Raw genomic sequence first — 18,302 nt, 5'->3', positions numbered from 1 at the left:
CTAGAGTGCAGTGACCTGATCTCAGCTCACTGCAACCTCCACCTCCCAGCTTCAGGCACTTCTCCTGTCTCAGCTCCTGAGTAGCTGGGACCAGAAGCACATGCTACCATGCACAGCTAATTTTCGTATTTTTAGTAGAGACAGAGTTTCGCTGTGTTGGCCAGGCTGGTCATGAACTCCTGACTTCAAGTGATTCGCCCACCTTGGCCTCCCAAAGTGCTGGGATTACAGGCGTGAGCCACCGCTCCCGGCCTGATTTTTTCTAATTTTTAAGAAACAGGGAAATTTACATAAAAATGTTTCATACCATGATACAAGTAAATTCTAAATTTAAAACTTTTTTCAACAAAGTAAGTAGGCAAAAGGTTTGTAAACTACACTTACTATTCAATAAAGCCATCAAAAAGTCACTAAATGGCAACAACTTTATTATTTATTTATAATAACTAGTAGAGAGGCAGCATGGTTCAGTTTACTAACAAAAGAACAGGCTCTGTGATCAGTTTAATGTGTGCCCATGGGCAAATCACTCAACATCTTTACACCTGCTTCTTCGACCATAAAAAGGGAAAAATGTTGCTGACCTGCCTCAAAGGGATGTTATTAGATATAACTAATGATTATGGGACTTTAAAAACGTAATGTGCCATATAACTGTACGGTTAAAGAATTCCTTATAAACTATATATTCTGACTTTGAGCATATGCTGGGGACACTTCCTATAGAGATCCATTCCAAAATTAACGTGTTTTTGATTTTGTTTTTAAAACAGGGTCTTGCTCTGTCACCTAGGCTGGAGTACAGTGGCTGCAATCACAGCTCCACTGCAGACTTGACATCCCGGGTTCAAGCAATCCTCCCAGCCTCAACTTCCTAAGTAGCTGGAAATACAGTCACAGGCCACCACTCCTGGCTATTTTAAAACTTTTTTGTAGAAGCAGGGTTTTGCCACATTGTCCATGCTGGTCTCAAACTCCTGGGTTCAAGTAATCCACCCATATCAGCCTACCAAACTGCTGGGATTACAGGTATAAGCCACCGCATCCGGCCCCCAAAATTAACCTGTCTAATCAATGCTAACAGGGATCCCAAAGAACAGCATAAGCTTTTTTAGAACCAGCCATATAGCACAGGGATGCTCCCTCACTAATCCTCATAGATTACCTTTTAGTAACAATGTCATGTAATGATATTTAACAGTTGGTGGCTGCAATAATTCACAGGGCAAGAGTTCAAGACCAGCCTAGGCAACATAGTGAGACCCCATCTCTAGAAAATATAAAAAATCAACCTATGGTGACCCACACCTGTAGTCCCAACTACTCGAGAGGCTGAGGTGGGAGGATCACTTGAGCCCAGAAGGTCAAGGCTACAGTGAGCCGTGATTGTACTGTGCACTCCAGCCTGGGTGACAGAGCAAGACCCTGTCTCAAAACAATAATAATAATAATAATAATAATAATAATAATTCATACGACTATAAGAAGCTTTGTATATATAATAGGTACTGGGACTATTTGCCACCTACTAGTACTAGGCATCCAAATAAGTTAACAATACTTACTGAAGGCCAGGCACAGTGGCTCACACCTGTACTTTGGGAGGTCGAGGCAAGCAGATCACTTGAGGTCAGGAGTTTGAGACCAGCCTGGCCAACGTGGCAAAACCCTGTCTCTAATAAAAATACAAAAATTAGCTGGGTGTGATGGCACGGGACTGTAGTCCCAGCTAGTTGGGAGGCAGAAACATGAGAATCTCTTGAACCCGGGAGGCAGAGGTTGCAGTGAGCCAAGACTGTGCCACTGCACTCCAGCCTGGGCAACAGAGCAAGACCCTGTCTCAAAAACAAAAAACAAAACAAACAAACAAACAAACAAAAACAGTACCTACTGAATACTAAACACTGCTGCATACCTGCAAAACTTAAAGAAACATACCGGTGCCCTATATAAATTATTTGGTTGTAGAAAAAATAACACGTTGAATGCAAATAAAATCTTACTAAAGCCATCAAGAAGAATGACACAGACTTGTGTAATATGTACTGATATAGAAGAATGTAAAAGAAAATTATGGGCCAGGCATGGTGGCTCACGCCTGTAATCCCAGCACTTTGGGAGGCCGAGGCAGGCAAATCACGAGCTCAAGAGATCAAGACCAGCCTGGCCAACATGGTGAAACCCTGTCTACTAAAAATACAAAAATTAGCTGGGCGTGGTGGCGCGCACCTGTAGTTCCAGCTACTCAGGAGGCTGAGGCAGGAGAATTGCTTGAACCCGGGAGGCAGAGGTTGCAGTTAGCCAAGATCATGCCACCGCACTCTAGTCTGGTGACAGAGCGACAGTCCATCTCAAAGAAAAGAAAAGAAAAGAAAATTACGAACAATATGCATAGCATAAGCCCATTTCAATACAGTCAAACATAACAAAATAAATACTCATGTTTGATTCATATGTGCAAAGAAAAAGGTGTGGAAGAATACACCCAAAAACTGTTGAATCAAGTTACCAGGAAATAAGACTTCTACTGTCCACTGAATACTACTATGTAATTTTTAATGTTTACAGAAAATCTTTATTGCTTTCATAATAAAAATTTCTTTAATTTTGCTAGAAGAACTAGTTTAGAAAAATATTTCTCCAAGTTAGAGCAAAGCACGAATAGGTGACTTACTAAATGCCAAAAGCTCTCTGGCTTGCCTTTAAAAAAACAACAACACTTTAGCAAAGAATATTCAGATTAAAAAAACAGAAATGGGGCTGGGCGTGGTGGCTCCCACCTGTAATCCTAGCACTTTGAGAAGCCAAGGCAGGCGATCACCTGAGCTCGGGAGTTTGAGACCACCCTAGGTAACATTACAAAACCCCATCTCTACTAAAATACAAAAAATTAGCCGAGCATGGTGGCGCATGCCTGTAGTCCTAGCTACTCAGGAGGCTGAGGCACAAGAATCGTTTGAACCTAGGAGGCGGAGGTTGCACTGAGCCAAGATTGCACCACTGCACTCCAGCCTGGGATGCACAGCAAGATTCTGCCTCAAGAAAAAAAAAAGAAAAGAAAAGAAATGGGTTCTTTGATGAGGTATCCTTATCAAGATAAAACTGAAAATGTGAAAAGTTGAATTTTTGAGATGCAGTCTCATTCTATCACCTAGGCTGCAGTGCAGTGGTGCGATCTCAGCTTACTGCAATTTCCACTTCCCGGGTTCAAGAGATTCTCCTGCATCAGCCTCCCAAACAGGCATACCACCATGCCTGGCTAATTTTTATATTTTCAGTAGGGACAAGGTTTCACCATGTTGGCCAGGCTGGTCTCAAACTCCTGACCTCAAGTAATCTGCCAGCCTCAAACGCCCAAAGTGCTAGGATTACGGGCGTGACCCACCGCGCATGCCTAAGTTGAATTTTTTTTTTTAAATTCTGAAATAGACATAAGCCAAGCTGCTTCACTTAACTTTGACAGCAATAGTGGCTCCTCTGTGTTCAGGCTTGTTCAGCTTTTTTTACTCCTCTCTGGAGTAGAGACTCGGGTTTAGCAGGGCTCCTACAGTCATTCGCCCTACCTGCCTAGGCTGCCCATGCTAGATCAGCTTCAGGTGGCTGACTACACCATATCAGAACGGTATTCTGATCAAGAAATGAAAACAATTTTTGCCATACATAAGCAAGGCTATACAGATGGATGCTTATCCAGAAAATAAGTATCTTCAGTAGTTCACCTAATCCATAAATAATCCTCTAGGCTTGGAAGTAAAATTTACTTTTCCCTTAAAAGGAAAGACGGGAGCAAATTAGGAGAGAGGAGATGTATTATATTTACTAAGAGAAGCTTCTGCATCAGTAAGTACCAGGAAAATAAAGGTTAGACATGAGAGCAAAAAGTTCTTGGAATAAAGAAATCTGGTTATCACCTTCTACTAAACATTCTGTTTTTAAGGATTTCAGAAGGAAAGAAGAACAGATTTAAGGCTTAATCACAAAACTGCAACTTCAAAATTAACTTTTAAAAGACCAGAGTCAATCTATCTCCCTGAAAGCCTACTTAAACTCACAAGAATCTGCACATTCTTTCTACCGAACTAATAATAATAGCTACAATGTATTGAGAACTTACTATGTAGTAAATCCTACTACATTTAGTCACCCCAAACAACCCCATGAGGCAATTACTGTAAGCATTTCGTATTTTAGATGAGGACACCAGTCTTCTTGGAAAGTTTAAGAAAAACTGCCTACACTCTGGTAAGCAGGAGGGGCAATTCAATCCCAAACAGTCTTGATTAAAAGAATCCTCACTCTATCAGCTTATTTAAAAAAAAACAACACAGGCTTCCTCTAATAATACAACTGCCACGTACTAACTGCTCAGAACTATGCCAAGCACAGTGTAAAGCATTTTAAATATGGTATTTCATTTCATATTTACACAACTTTACAAGGTAGCTGTTATTATTCTTATTTTACAAAAATTGAAACTGATGTTTACTTTCATTTCAAAAACAGTAACTTTACCCAAACCTCAGCAGCCAAGTAAAGGACATAAAAAGGACTGGAAATAAGACCACTGACTTTCCAAGCCATATGCTCTTAATAATGAAGCTACAATGTTTACTGGGCACTTTAAACAAAGACAGTTTTCACAGTCATATTCAAGCAGTAAATTAAGAGAGGGGACAAGTAGATTTACCAAGAAAAGCTTCTGCATCACTAAGTAGCAGGAAAAGAAAGGTTAGAAACAACAGCAAGGTTCCTGGAATAAAGAAATCTGGTTTATATTTAATTTACATATAAATTATCTTAAATGATATATAACTTAATATATATAACATTTTACTATCAGTAAAATATGTTTATAAATACATATTTATATATATTTCGGTATATACATTATTTTGGCTATCAATATAAAGTAAATCCTTTCTTTAAATACCACTTGCTCAAAGGTTTTAGTTTATAATCTTCATTTGCTATTGAAGTGCATTGTTAAAATATGATGTTCAATGAAACTTACTAAAGTTATCAATGACTATGTTCTCATAAGCAATTATGCCCTGAAATCAAAAGGTTATCAATTAGCAGATAGCATTAACAGAACTTTTATATAGGATTTCAGATATTCTAGTTAAGTCACATTGCCAAAAATTTATCTATAAACTAGAGAAAAATGGCTTAAATGAGAAAAGTCTACATATAAAGTATCTGTCCCATTGTCCAGGCCAGGCTTGGTGGCTCACATCTGTAATCCCAACATTTTGGGAGGCCAAGGTGGGAGGATCACCTGAGCTCAAGAGTTCAAGACTAGCCTGGGCAAGATAGGGAGACCCCGTCTCTACCAAAAATACAAAAAAATTTAGCGAGGCATGGTGGTGTGCATTATTTGTAGTCTCAGCTACTTGGGTGACTGAGGTAGGAAGATCACTTGAGCCCAGGAACTGGAGGCTGCAGTGAGCTATGATTGCGCCACCGCACTCCAACCTGGGCCGCAGAACAAGGCTATGTCTCCAAAAAAATAAATTATCTGTCCCACTGTCCAAGATATAGTGTAAGTAATCTCACACATTTTAATGGTATAAACCTACTGCCTAATTATTATTCTCTTAATTGATGACAGGTAAATTTGTAACTTAAAAGTGATATACCCTATTTTCTTCCTCATTAATGTAAATTTGTAACTTTAAAGTGATACACCCTATTTTCTACCTTATAAATCAGTAATAATGGCCCAGAGAATTAGCCCGTTCTACCACCTTACTATCAACACTAACATTAATCTGGAAAGACATTAGTTACAGGGATGTTGAATTCTATACTTACGTCTAACTGTATCCTAAAGCTAAGCATATCTGGTTATTCACAGTTAGATACTATTCTTGCCTTAGATAACCCGATTAGAGTAAATAATTGAATATGCAAAAGGTAAGAGTAAGCATATACTAACATTTGTAATAAATAGTTTCATAAATAATATCCAATGTGCCATGGTGGCGTGCACTTACAGTTCCAGCCACTAGAGAGGCTGAGGCAGAAGGATCACTCAAGCCTAGGAGTTCGAGACCAGCCAACGCAACATACCAAGACTCTGATCTCATAAATTAAATTAAATTAAATTAATAAATAGTCCCAATTTGCTACAGACTACAATTCCAGATTTCCAGGAAATTATTTTATAAAATGTTTCCATGGATCAAAGGCTAGTTATAAATTTAAAAAATTCAAATTCTTCTTAGGAATTCAACAAGGTAAACATTTCAAGCAATTCACATTGAGTATCCCTAACTCAAAAATAAGTGGGGTGCAGTGGCTCACACCTGTAATTCCAGCACTTTGGAAGGCTGAGGCGGGCGGATCACTTGAGGTCAGGAGTTCGAGACCAGCCTGGCCAACATGGTGAAGCCTCGTCTCCACTAAAAATACAAAAAATTAGCCAGGTGTTGTGGCACACGCCTGTAATCCCAACTACTCTGGAAGCTGAGGCAGGAGAATCACTTGAACCCAGGAGCCAGAGGCTGCAGTAAGCCAAGATCGCACTACTGCACTCCAGCCTGGGCGACACAGCAAGACTTCGTCTCAAAAAAATAATAATATATATATAATATAAGGCTGGGCACGGTGGCTGATGCCTATAATTCCAGCACTTTGGGAGGCTGAGGCAGGAGGATCACCTGAGGTCTGGAGTTCGAGAGACCAGCCTGGCCAACATGGTGAAACCTCGTCTGTACTAAAAATACAAAAATTAGCCAGGTGTGGTGGCAGGCGCCCGTAATCCCAGCTACTTGGGAGGCTGAGGGAGAAGAATCATTTGAATCCGGGAGCCGGATGTTGCAGTGAGCCGAGATCGCGCCATTGCACTCCAGCCTGGGTGACAGAGCAAGATTCTGTCTCAAACAACCAAACAAAAAAACAAGATACAGATATACATATACATACATAAAACACAAAAAATCAGAAATGCTACAAAAACTGAAACTTTTTCAGTGTTCATGTTACACCAAAGGGAAATGCTCACTGGAACATTTTGGATTTTCAGATTTGGGATGTTCAAATACTAAGCATATAAATGCAAATATTCCAAAATCTGAAAAAATCCCAAATATTTCTGGTCCCAAGCATTTCAGGTAAGTGATACTCAACCTGATTAAGCATTTCACCTAAATGTTAACATTTCAGAAACAATATAATAAAAACTTTTTTCTGATTCTGCAATGATTTAAGCAAAAATAAATTTGAAAATAAAATGAACAGTGACTAGTTGATTACTTTTTCTTTAATGGTAAAAGTAGAAGGATATAGAAACAACTCTTCCTATTAAATAGATTAGCAGCAGATCAGTCAACAGATGATACCACAGAGCTGTGTTTCTTAACATTTGTATTGTGGGTTCCATCAAGAATCTGATGAAAGCTATCTATGGCTCCTCTCTCTGAAGCCTACACTTGGACTTTCTGAGTAATATATGAGCAAGCGTTAATTAAGGAAAGGGGAAACTATGCTCAGAGTAAGCCAAGTATTGTTTTAAAACTTTTCCCTTTTTGACTCATTATGTCCCTTGTTTCTATTAACCAGCTTAAAATAACAGCCACTATGGTAAGGTGAACATGAAGATAGTTTGTCTATGCTGACCTTAGTAGACCTGCTTTTTATTGTCTAGTAAACTGTTTATATACTTCCATAAACTCATTTTTTTCTTCCCCAAACCTGAATGCTGTCTCCAATTTTAGAACGAAAATTATGATTTCTAAAAGCACATTATTTTCTACGGAAACCTTGAATACCAGAGTTTCCTGTACTCCTGAGAGATCCAAAGAGCCAGGAATTTCTACCTGTTTTGTTCCCTGACATATTCCAACTGACTAGAACAGAGACCAATACATAATAAGTATTCAATACATATTGAATTAATTTTTTAAATGTCCAACTCCTTGGTGGCCACTTGCCACAACACAAAATACATGAAGCTAAATACTCAGCACTCCCCAGGTTATCACACAGGTAATATTAGTACCCTAAGAACTGAAAGGTCCACTCCCAGGACCCAAGAGAATTAAAAATACATGTTCGCACAGAAACTTACATACAAATGCTCATAGCAGCATTACTCACAATAAGCAAAAAAGCAGAAATAACCCACATGTCCTCCAAATAAGTAGACTGACAAAATGTCATATCTTCATAAGATGGACTATTATTCAGCAATAAAAAAGAGCATAGTATTAACACTTGCTACTTCTTTTTTTTTTTTTTTTTTCTTGAGACGGAGTCTTGATCTGACACCTAGGCTGGAGTGCAGTGGCGCGATCTCAGCTCACTGCAACCTTTGCCTCCCAGGTTCAAGCAATTCTCTGCCTCAGCCTCCTGAGTAGCTGGGATTACAGGCGCCCACCACCACGCGCGGCTAATTTTTTTATTTAGTACAGATGGGGTTTCACCATCTTGGCCAGGCTGGTCTTGAACTCCTGACATTGTGATCCACCCACATCGGCTTCCCAAAGTGTTGGGATTACAGGCGTGAGCCACCGCGCCTGGTCAACACTTGCTACTTCTTTCACTTATGGGAAGTAAAAGAAATCAGACACAAAAAGGCCACATATGTATTACAGGATTCCGTTAACAGAAAATGCCCAGAATACGCAAATCCTTATAGACAGAAAGTAAATGCTAAGCTCAGTGTCTGAAGCTTGTAATCCCAGCACTTTGGGGGCCAATGCAAGAGGATCACTTGAGCTCAGGAGTTCCAGACCAGGCTAGGGAACATAGTGAGACTTCACTACTACAAAAAATTCCAAAATTTGCTGGGCATGGTGGCGCACACCTGTAATCCCATCTACTTGGGAGCTGGAGGCAGGAAGATCGCTTGAACCCAGGAGGTCGATGCTGCAGTGAGCCATGGTCGAGCCACTGCACTCCAGCCTGGGTGACAGAATCAAAACTCTTCTCAAAAAAAAATTTTAGATTAGTTACTGGAGGGATAAAAGAAAGGGAGAACAGTGAATGACTGCTAATGGATAAGAAGTTTCTTGTTGGGAATTTGGAAATGTTCTGGAGTTAAATAGCAGTGACAGATAGCTAGGGATAAGTAACATGTGCCTGAAGTCTCAGCTACTCAGGAAGTTGAGGGGGAAAGATCACTTGACCACAAGAGTTCAAGGCCAGCCTAGGTAACACAGCAAGACCTCATCTCTAAAAAAACAAACAAAAGAAATTAATAAAAAAGTTTTCAAAAGATAGTAGTGATGGATGCACAAACTTGTGAAAATACTAGAAATTTATGAACACTTTAAAAAGGTGAATTTGGTGAGGCGCGGTGGCTCATGCCTGTAATCCCAACACTTTGGTAGGCCAAGATGGGAGGATCATTTGAGCCCAGGAGTTCAAGACCAGCCTGGGCAACACAGTGAGACCTCCACAGAAAATTTAAAAGTTAGCTGGGCATGATGCCGTGCACCTCTGGTCCCAGCTACCTGGGAGGTTGAAGCAGGATCGCATGAGCCCACTGAAGATCAAGGCTGCAGTGAGCTGTGACTGCATCACTACACTCCTGCCTGGGCAACAGACTGTGGCCATGTCTCAAAAAAAATAAAATAAAAGGGTGAATTTTATGGTATGTGAATTATATCTTTTTTTTTTTTTTAATTAAAACAACAAGTGAAAGGATTGCTCAACTCAATGTTCACTGCTCACTGAGAAGGCTAAGATTTGACAATGCCTTCATGGTCATACTCAGTTCCAAGAATCCCATCTACCAACTAATCACAGCAAAAGGACTTTTTTTTAAAAAGGGAGGGCGGCCAGGTGCAGTGGCTCACGCCTGTAATCCTAACACTTTGGGAGGCCAAGGCGGGCGGATCACTTAAGGTCAGGAGTTCAAAACCATCCTGGCCAACATGGTGAAACCCCACTGTTACTAAAAATACACAAAAAAAGGCCGGGCGAGGTCACTCACACCTGTAATCCCAGCACTCTGGGAGGCCGAGGCAGGTGGATAACAAGGTCAGGAGTTTGAGACCAGCCTGGCCAACATGGTGAAACCCCGTCTCTACTAAAAATACAAAAATTAGCCAGGCATGGTGGCACATGCCTGTAGTCCCAGCTACTTGGGAGGCTGAGGCAGGAGAATCGCTTGAACCTGGGAGGCAGAGGTTGCAGTGAGCCGAGATCGTGCCATTGCACTCCAACCCAGGTAACAAGCGAAACTCTGTCTAAAAAAAAAAACAAAAAATACAAAAAAAATTAGCCAGGCGTGGTGGCAGGTGCCTGTAATCCCAGCTACAGGGGAGTCTGAGGCAAGAGAATTACTTAAACTCGGGAGACAGAGGCTGCAGTGAGCCGAGATCGCATCACTGCACTCCAGCCTAGGCAACAGAGTGAGGCTCCGTCTCAAAAGGAGGGAGGGCACTTGTGGGAGGACATACATGTGCAAGTTGCAGTAAGTAGAATTTTCCCTTCACACCCAATCCACTGAAATCCAATCATCCCCATCTTCAAATATATTCCCAATACTACTATTTCTCCTCACCACCATCTCTCCCCAGGACTAGCTTGACAGCCTTCTGACTGATCTCCCTACTTCCACTCTTGTGTTCCCATGATCTGTTTCCATGATGTGTTCACTACCCAGCAGTCAAACATTTTTGAAAATGTTGATCACATCACTTCACTCAACATCCTTCAAAGGGTTCCTAACACATTCAGATTTTACTCAAGTCCTTACCATGTCCTATAAGGCCCTACAATTGTACTGGCCCTTTGTGACCCTCTCTGACCTCCTCTCCTACCACTCCAGCCCTGATGGCCTTAATGTTCCTTAAATGTATCACACTCAAACATGCCAAGCACACTCCATCTCAGGGTATTTGCACTTGTTTTCTGCAGGGAATGCTCCTCCCCCAGAAACCTGAATGGCTCACTCTATCACTTGTTTCACAGCACACTTAAATGTCATCTCGAAAAGGCCCTCCATTATCACCTAATCTAAAGTAACCCACCCTCTGTCACTCTAACCTCTTATTCTGATTCCGTATCATTTCTCTTCAAAGCACTTACCACTATTTTTTTTCTTAATGTGTGTCCACCATAGTAGAAAGTAAACTCCACGAGGGTAAGAACTCTTGTTCTATTCACTGCTGCGTCCTCAAAACCCAGAACAATGTCTGGTACAAGGAAAGTACACAATGTGTTCAATGACTGAATTCCCTGGCTGACTTGGCAAAAACATTCTTCAGTGACATAGGTACTCACCTAGTATTTTTTTTAATTAAAATAAACAAAGATTTAGCAATTTGGACAGAAAACATGTTAGTATTTTACAAGATTACCTATTCATCTAAAGGACCACAAATTTATAGCACAAAATTTGCCATGTTATGGATCTTAAATCCCTTCAAATATCATAGATATGAGGTTAACATTCACACCAGATTAACCAAGCCTCTGACTTCATCCTACCTACTTACTCTTACATCTTAACTAGCACGTCCAATGACAGCATGCTTCAAATGACAGTAACATCTATCTAATTTCCTAAGGAAAAAACCTCCATCTTCTTCCTACCCCAGGATGAGTTACTAGGTCCTGAATTTTACTTCTTTTAAGACAGACTCTTGCTCTGTCGCCCAGGCTGGAGTACAGTGGCGTGATCTCGGCTCACTGCAAGCTCCACCTCCCAGGTTCACGCCATTCTCCTGCCTCAGCGTCCTACAGGCGCCCGCTACCAAGCCTGGCTAATTTCTATTTTTTGTATTTTTTTAGTAGAGACGGGGTTTCACCGTGTTAGCCAGGATGGTCTCGATCTCCTGACCTCATGATCCACCCACCTCGGCCTCCCAAAGTGCTGGGATTACAGGTGTGAGCCACTGTGCCCGGCCCTGAATTCTACTTCAAAAAGGCTCAAATCTATCCTCTCTGCTCCACTTCCAATGCATTAGTTCAGGCCCTTATTCATTTTCCACTTGGACTTCTTACCTGGAATTTCCATCCTTACATTTAGCTCTCCCCTTGTTTTTGCAGTGGCCTGATCTCAGCTCACCGCAACCTCCAGCTCCTGGGTTCAAGCAATTCTCAACAACTTTCAATGGTTCCATGTAGTTTTCAAGAAAAAAAATTTTTTTTTTGAGACAGAGTATTGCTCTTGTCACCCGGGCTGGAGTGCAATGGCATGATCTCGGCTCACTGTAACCTCCACCTCCCGTGTTCAAGCTATTCTTCTGCCTCAGCCTCCCTAATAGCCGGCATTACAGGCTCACGCCACCATGCCCTGCTAATTTTGTATTTTTAGTAGAAACAGGGTTTCACCATGTTGGCCAGGCTGGTATAGAACTCAGGTGATCCACCTGCCTCAACCTCCCAAAGTGCTGGGATTACAGGTGTGAGCCACCATGCCTGGCCAAGAAAATTTTCGACTCCCTCACTCAGCTTCATCTCCCACCACTGCCCTTCTATTCCTACCCAAACATATCATGCTTTAAGTTAATTCAGTCACACCAAATGACTTACAGTTTCCAGATACTTCACCTTGTTTTGTTCATTTTCCAGTACGTTATCCTCTATCTGAAAAACTTTTCTTCCCTTCTTTGCCTAGCAAAAGCCTTCACACTCAGCTTAGATGTCAACTCCACCAGAAAACTTTCCATAGCTCTCTGATTTAGCTGTCCTCTTCTGTCCTCTCATAGCATTTCCTACAATTATTTTATGTTGGAATACTCATAAATAGATATGCTAGGAGTTTTGCTTTATTTATCTGCATCTTCTGCTACACTGTGGGCTCCCTGAAAGCAGGTCAGATGCCTCACCCACCTTCATTCTATATTACCTGATATATGAAACGGGTTGTTGTTAAATGAATGACTTATGAAAGGGGTGAGACAGAAGGAAGAGGGGGAAGGAAAAGAAGAGAGAGGGGGGAACGAACTGACAGAGTGGATAGGGAGAGAAACAAAGGTAGAGGTAGGGGGAGAGAGAGAGAGAACATGTACACACACACAGGGCATTAAAAAAGGGAATTTGTAATCAATCCATTATTTTTTCATGTGGCCTAAGCCAATCATTGTTGAAGAAAGAAAAGTACATCTGGAAAATTCAATCTACGTGGATTCTAAATATAACCACCTTTTTTTTTTTTTTTTTTTCCCTGAAATGGGGTCTCCCTGTCACCCAAGCTGGAGTGCAGTGGTGCCATCTCGACTCACTGCAACCTCCACCTCCTAAGTTCAAGCGATCCTCCTACCTCAGTCTCCTGAGTAGCTGGGAATACAGGCATGCGCCACCATGCCCAGCTAATTTTTTTATACTTTTAGTAGAGACGGGGTTTTCACCACTTTGGCCAGGCTGGTCTTGAACTCCCAACCTCAAGTAATCCACCCACCTCAGCCTCCCAAAGTACTGGGATTACAAGCATGAGCCACCATGCCCGCCAAAGTATAATCATCTAAATCATTCATCCTCTAAAGATTCTGGTATATCCAGCCCAACCAGCCCATTTTAATTGAAAATTTACTGCTACGTAATAAAAGACGTTAATAACATGTACAATATAGATACAGGAAAAAAAAGTTTGAGTTTAAAAAAAGTAAAAATCGGCCGGGCGCAGTGGCTCACGCCTGTAATCCCAGCACTTTGGGAGGCCGAGGCGGGCAGATCACCTGAGGTCAGGAGTTCGAGACCAGCCTGACCGATATGGAGAAAACTTGTTTCTACTAAAAGCACAAAATTAGCCCGGCATGATGGCGCATGCCTACAATTCCAGTTACTCGGGAGGCTGAGGCAGGAGAATTGCTTGAACCTGGGAGGCAGAGGTTGCAGTGAGCCGAGATTGCACCACTGCACTCCGGCCTGGGCAACAAGAGCAAAACTCCGTCTTAAAAAAAAAAAGTAAAAATCAACCTGACATAATAAAAATTAGTCTTGGAATTATTTACAAACTTTAATAATCTACCACCTCCTTATAATGTGGTACTTCTGATTTTTATTTTATTTTATTTTATTTTTTTGAGAGAGAGTGTTTCACTTTTTTCGCCGAGGCTGGAGTTCAGTGGCGCAACCTCAGCTCACTGCAACCTCCGCCTCCTGGGTTCAAGCAGTTCTCTTGCCTCAGCCTTCCGAATAGCTGGGATTACAGGTGTGTGCCACCATGCCCAGCTAATTTTGTATTTTTAGAAGAGACAAGGTTTTACCACGCTGGCCAGGCTGGTCTCAAACTCCTCACCTCAGGTGATCCTCCTACTTCGGCCTCCCAAAGTGCTGTGATTACACGCGTGAGCCACCATGCCCAGCCGGCACCACTGATTTTTAAGTCTATCAAAAGCATGAAAAATAAATTCAACATAACACCAACATCACGATCTATGTTACAGCACAAATTCCTTATGTATTACGAATCATATTCCTCAAAAACATACTGTGAAAAAAGTAACATAGCATATATTAGTCAGTAATGGGAATGTATTTATTTACATAAATTCTTAAAGGTAGTACATGGGAAAACTGCTAAAACATACAACACTTCAACTTTAAAACAACACCTAAAAAGTATTACTACACAACCTAACTTTCAATCACCTCAATAAACTGTCATTTAATAAAATTTAAAGATTTGTTGTCATTAATACAACAGACAATTCAAACTTAAAAGCTTGCTCCCAAGTACAAATACGTTTGGTAAGATCCAATAAATGGCATAAAACCTTCTGTAGCTCAATGATCATCGTAATACAGAAATTACACCAGGCACGGTGACTCTCGCCTGTAATCCCAGCACTTTGGGAGGCTGAGGCGGGAGAGTCACTTGAGCCCAGAAGTTCGAGACCAGCCTGGGCAACATGGCAAAACCTCATCTCTACAAAAACTACAAAAATTAGCCAGGTGTGCCTGTAGTCCCAGCTACTCAGGAGGCTGAGGTGGGAGGATTATTTGAGCCCAGGAGGCAGCAGTTACAGATAGTGCCAGCCAGGGTGAAATAGTGAGACTCTCTATCAAAAAGAAAAATAAAAAAGAACGAAAGAAATTGGGAACACACAGAAAAATAAACAAAATTTAGGCCTAATACACTCAACATTAAATAGATTCTGAATTGCAATTTTTGCTAAAGCAAAATACAAATTACAAGAAGCTTCTCATCTTTTATCACATAAGAAATAAAGTTGTAAGAAATAAGCTAAGTTTTTAGTACTAATAATTACTAGCAAATTCTCTGAGATTTGCTATACTTATAACAACAGGAAGTTCTTGTATGAAGTTAGAAATTTATTTTAGTAACTTTTTCCTTTTAACGTTAAAAGTACCTTTTTAAAAAATGCAGTAGAATGTAATGCTGAGCACTTAAAATTAGTATTTCTAAAAAGATACCAAAAAATTTGCATTTGGCTAGTATTACCAAGAAACTTTTAAGGCTAAAGTTTCCAACATACTTTCATTTTTTTAAACAGACTACTTAAAAAAAAAAGGAAACGAAAGGAAGAAAAAAAACATTTTAATCTCAGACTTTCAACTTAACTACATTTCTTTTAACCAAACATTTATAGAGCACCTAAGAAGTGACAAGCACTACAACACTGGGAACTGTGACAGATTACATTTACTCCAAACTAAACCTTTTATTTATTCGGCTTCTGAACTTATTATTTCTTACTCAAACCAAAACTTTTCTTAAGAAATTCTCACCCAACATCAAGGTACATATACGAGTTACCTAATAAATGCACTTTCACCACTGTTTTACACAGGTCATGAGAGTTATAGCTAGGATTTGTGACTAACAAAAGGGATTCATTCCTGAAACATGTCTATGCTTCATGAAATGAGATAGGAATAAACTGTTTCAGGTAGTTTACAGCATCCCAAACTCAAAGAGAAAACCTTAAAAAAATTAGACTAAACTTAATTACTCTGTATAGTAGACCAAGATTTAAGTAGCCACAGCTTTTACCTTCTACAAACACAAGTATTACAAATTTTAATTTGGATGCAAAATTGTCAAAGCAGTCTTGATTCTGAGGACAAGTGAAATATTTTTTTAAATAGTTCAAAGGAACTGTCAAAAGTAGACAACGTTGATATTCTAACATGCTATCTGTTGCATTTCTACACTTGTGAACACTCTACCCTTTTCAAGCACTTCTGAATTTGTAATGGATGAAAAAATACAAGCTAGTGTCTAAGTTCCACCAGTTGAATCCAGACTTTTCAAAAATCTAAGGTTTTATTCTAGCATGTGTTTAAAAAAAAAAAGACAGCATTCATATAGATATTCTCTCAAGTAACAAAAATACCTGTATTTTTATCGTTATCATTTCTCCCAACAATTAAGCAAATTTTTTGACCCTATTCTCCACTCAGTTAACATATTGACATCTAAGAGGAACCTGGCCATCAGTTTTCCACACATCATAATGCAACAGAGCCTCTGACTTATTTACAGACCAACCAGATCAATAAAGAAAAATAAACCATATAACCCCAAGTCCCTGGAAATAGAAGAAACAACTGGTATCTCTGAATTGTGTAAAAAATCACAAAAATTCTCGTTTTAAATCTTTCAATTAAATTATTTTTGTGACGAGTCAAAGAGTTTTCTGCTAAAATTTTACAGTACTGTTCACACAATAAATAAGACTCTTTCATCAGTGCAACTGATAGAACCACAATACAGTTCAGTTTCTAGGGTCAGATTACCTGACCTTTTTATTTTACCTTTTAAAACACTTTAATTCATGCCGTTATTCCTCTCATTCCCTACAAAAACAGATGTTCAATATGGGAGAATCATCTTCAGTTGAGATATCCTATAACTGCCTCCAACTCCACAGCAAAGCCCGCCAGCTGACCCCGGTCTCTCTGGGGAAGGGCTCGGTCACCAAGTCACCAAACACACCTTCCTCTGCAAAACTCGGAAGCCCCACACGACGACCTCGTCCAAACCTCCTACTTCCTGAATTCGATAACCTCAGAGATTCGTTTTCCGCAGGCAATCTTACCTTCATGATGACTCTGGGACCAAGGTATCCTCTAAAACACCAGGTTCAGCTGCACCTGGAGGGGAAACAAAAGACACCCAGTCAACACCACAGGAACCCCTCAGCACTGGCGGAGGCGGAGGGAAAGAAGCGAGCGACGCCCGAACCCCGAAGAAAGAGCCGCACCAGGCGCCAGCCCCCGAACCATCACACGCCGACTCGGGGCTCCCTCCGGCCCCGCCATCCCCGCAAACCCAACCACCTACACAGCTCGGCAGCTTCCCGTCCCCATTGTCGAGACCCGACGGAGTTTCCCGTCTACGACAATGACGCCATTTCTGTCAGAGAAGAAACTCACAACAAGCCCGGCGTCCGGCGCGGGGCCGGCCGCTCTCCCCTCGGGCCTCGGCGCCCGGCCGAGCGAATCCGCGCCCCCACGCGCCGCGTCCGAGCGAGAGGCCGGCCGGGGGCCACCGAGGAGCCAGGAGGGCCTGTGGGCCGCGGGCAGGACCGGCCCGCCACAGAGCCCCTGCCCACGTCCCGTTCCGGGCTCAGACCCGACAAGTGGGAGCGAGATCAACATCTGGCCCCGCCGCGGGGACAACGTGAGGGCCGAGGGCCCCGGAGGCGGAACGGCCCCCACCCTGCCCGGGCCCCCGACCGCGGCCGCTAAACCGCTGAGTGTGCGGCCGCCCAGCCAGGGGGCGGCTCGGACACAGCGGCTGCGGGGGGTGGGGGTTCCCGGGAGGCCGAGGCCCCGAATTCGGGCGCCGCAGGGACCACCACCGCGATCTTCCTCTGCTCCTTGGCCGGGCCCAGCGACTCCCAAAAGAACCCCCTCAGGAGACCACGAAAGCCCCAGAAAATATCCCTACCTTCCTCGGAGGCGAGATCTGACCCTGGCACGTCCAGAGTCCCCTCTCTCCTTCTCCCCCCCAAAACCAGCAGGCCCGGGGGAGAGATGGGGAAGAAGGGCGGCGGGTCCAGCGGCTGCTGAGGCAGAGGCTCCGGCTCCTCCTCCTCCCGCGGCGGCGACTGGTACCTTTGTTTGGCGGCCGCTCGGGCTCCCTGGTTGGGGGGAGGGGGACGACGAAAAATCCCCCCCGGACTGGAGGTCCGGGCCCCCAATCGCGCTGCCCTCCAGAGGACGGCGGCGATGGACCCTCTGCAGCTCCCTCCGGGCAAAGGTCCAGGCGGTGGCCGTGGCGGCGGCAAGATGAAGCTCAAGAGTCTCCCTCCGCTTCGGCGACCGAGCTCCTCACTCCGGACTCGACTGACGGGCAAACATCGCTTCCCCCCCACCGACTCTGGGTTCCCCCCCCTCTTCTCCCCTCCCCTAGATTTTTTTTCCCCCCCTCC

The 18,302-nt window shown here is 42.4% G+C and overlaps 1 protein-coding gene across 6 annotated transcripts in view; it reads right to left on the bottom strand.

The window, feature by feature from the left end:
* Window positions 1-18,283, bottom strand: part of ARID4B (AT-rich interaction domain 4B) — a 162,549-nt gene extending 144,266 nt beyond the window's left edge. For 2 of the 6 annotated variants that reach the window (XM_003824491.5, XM_003824492.5), the window contains exons 1-2: window positions 17,819-18,283; window positions 16,965-17,019 (exon numbers count right to left, since the gene is read on the bottom strand). In XM_003824491.5, the coding sequence (XP_003824539.1) occupies window positions 16,965-16,970 (6 nt within the window). In that variant the 5' untranslated portion in view covers window positions 16,971-17,019; window positions 17,819-18,283. Of the gene's footprint in view, window positions 1-1,565; window positions 1,936-16,964; window positions 17,020-17,818 lie in introns of those variants that run through there. The other 4 variants (XM_063595469.1, XM_055099822.2, XM_055099773.2 and 1 more) reach the window with 4 other exon arrangements.
* Between the last annotated feature and the right edge of the window lie 19 nt (window positions 18,284-18,302).

This window comes from Pan paniscus, chromosome 1 (genome assembly GCF_029289425.2).
Source record: "Pan paniscus chromosome 1, NHGRI_mPanPan1-v2.0_pri, whole genome shotgun sequence".
Lineage (NCBI taxonomy): Eukaryota > Metazoa > Chordata > Mammalia > Primates > Hominidae > Pan > Pan paniscus.
The sequence above is the reverse complement of the archived record's forward strand: the minus strand, read 5'-3'. Positions and strand labels throughout refer to the sequence as shown.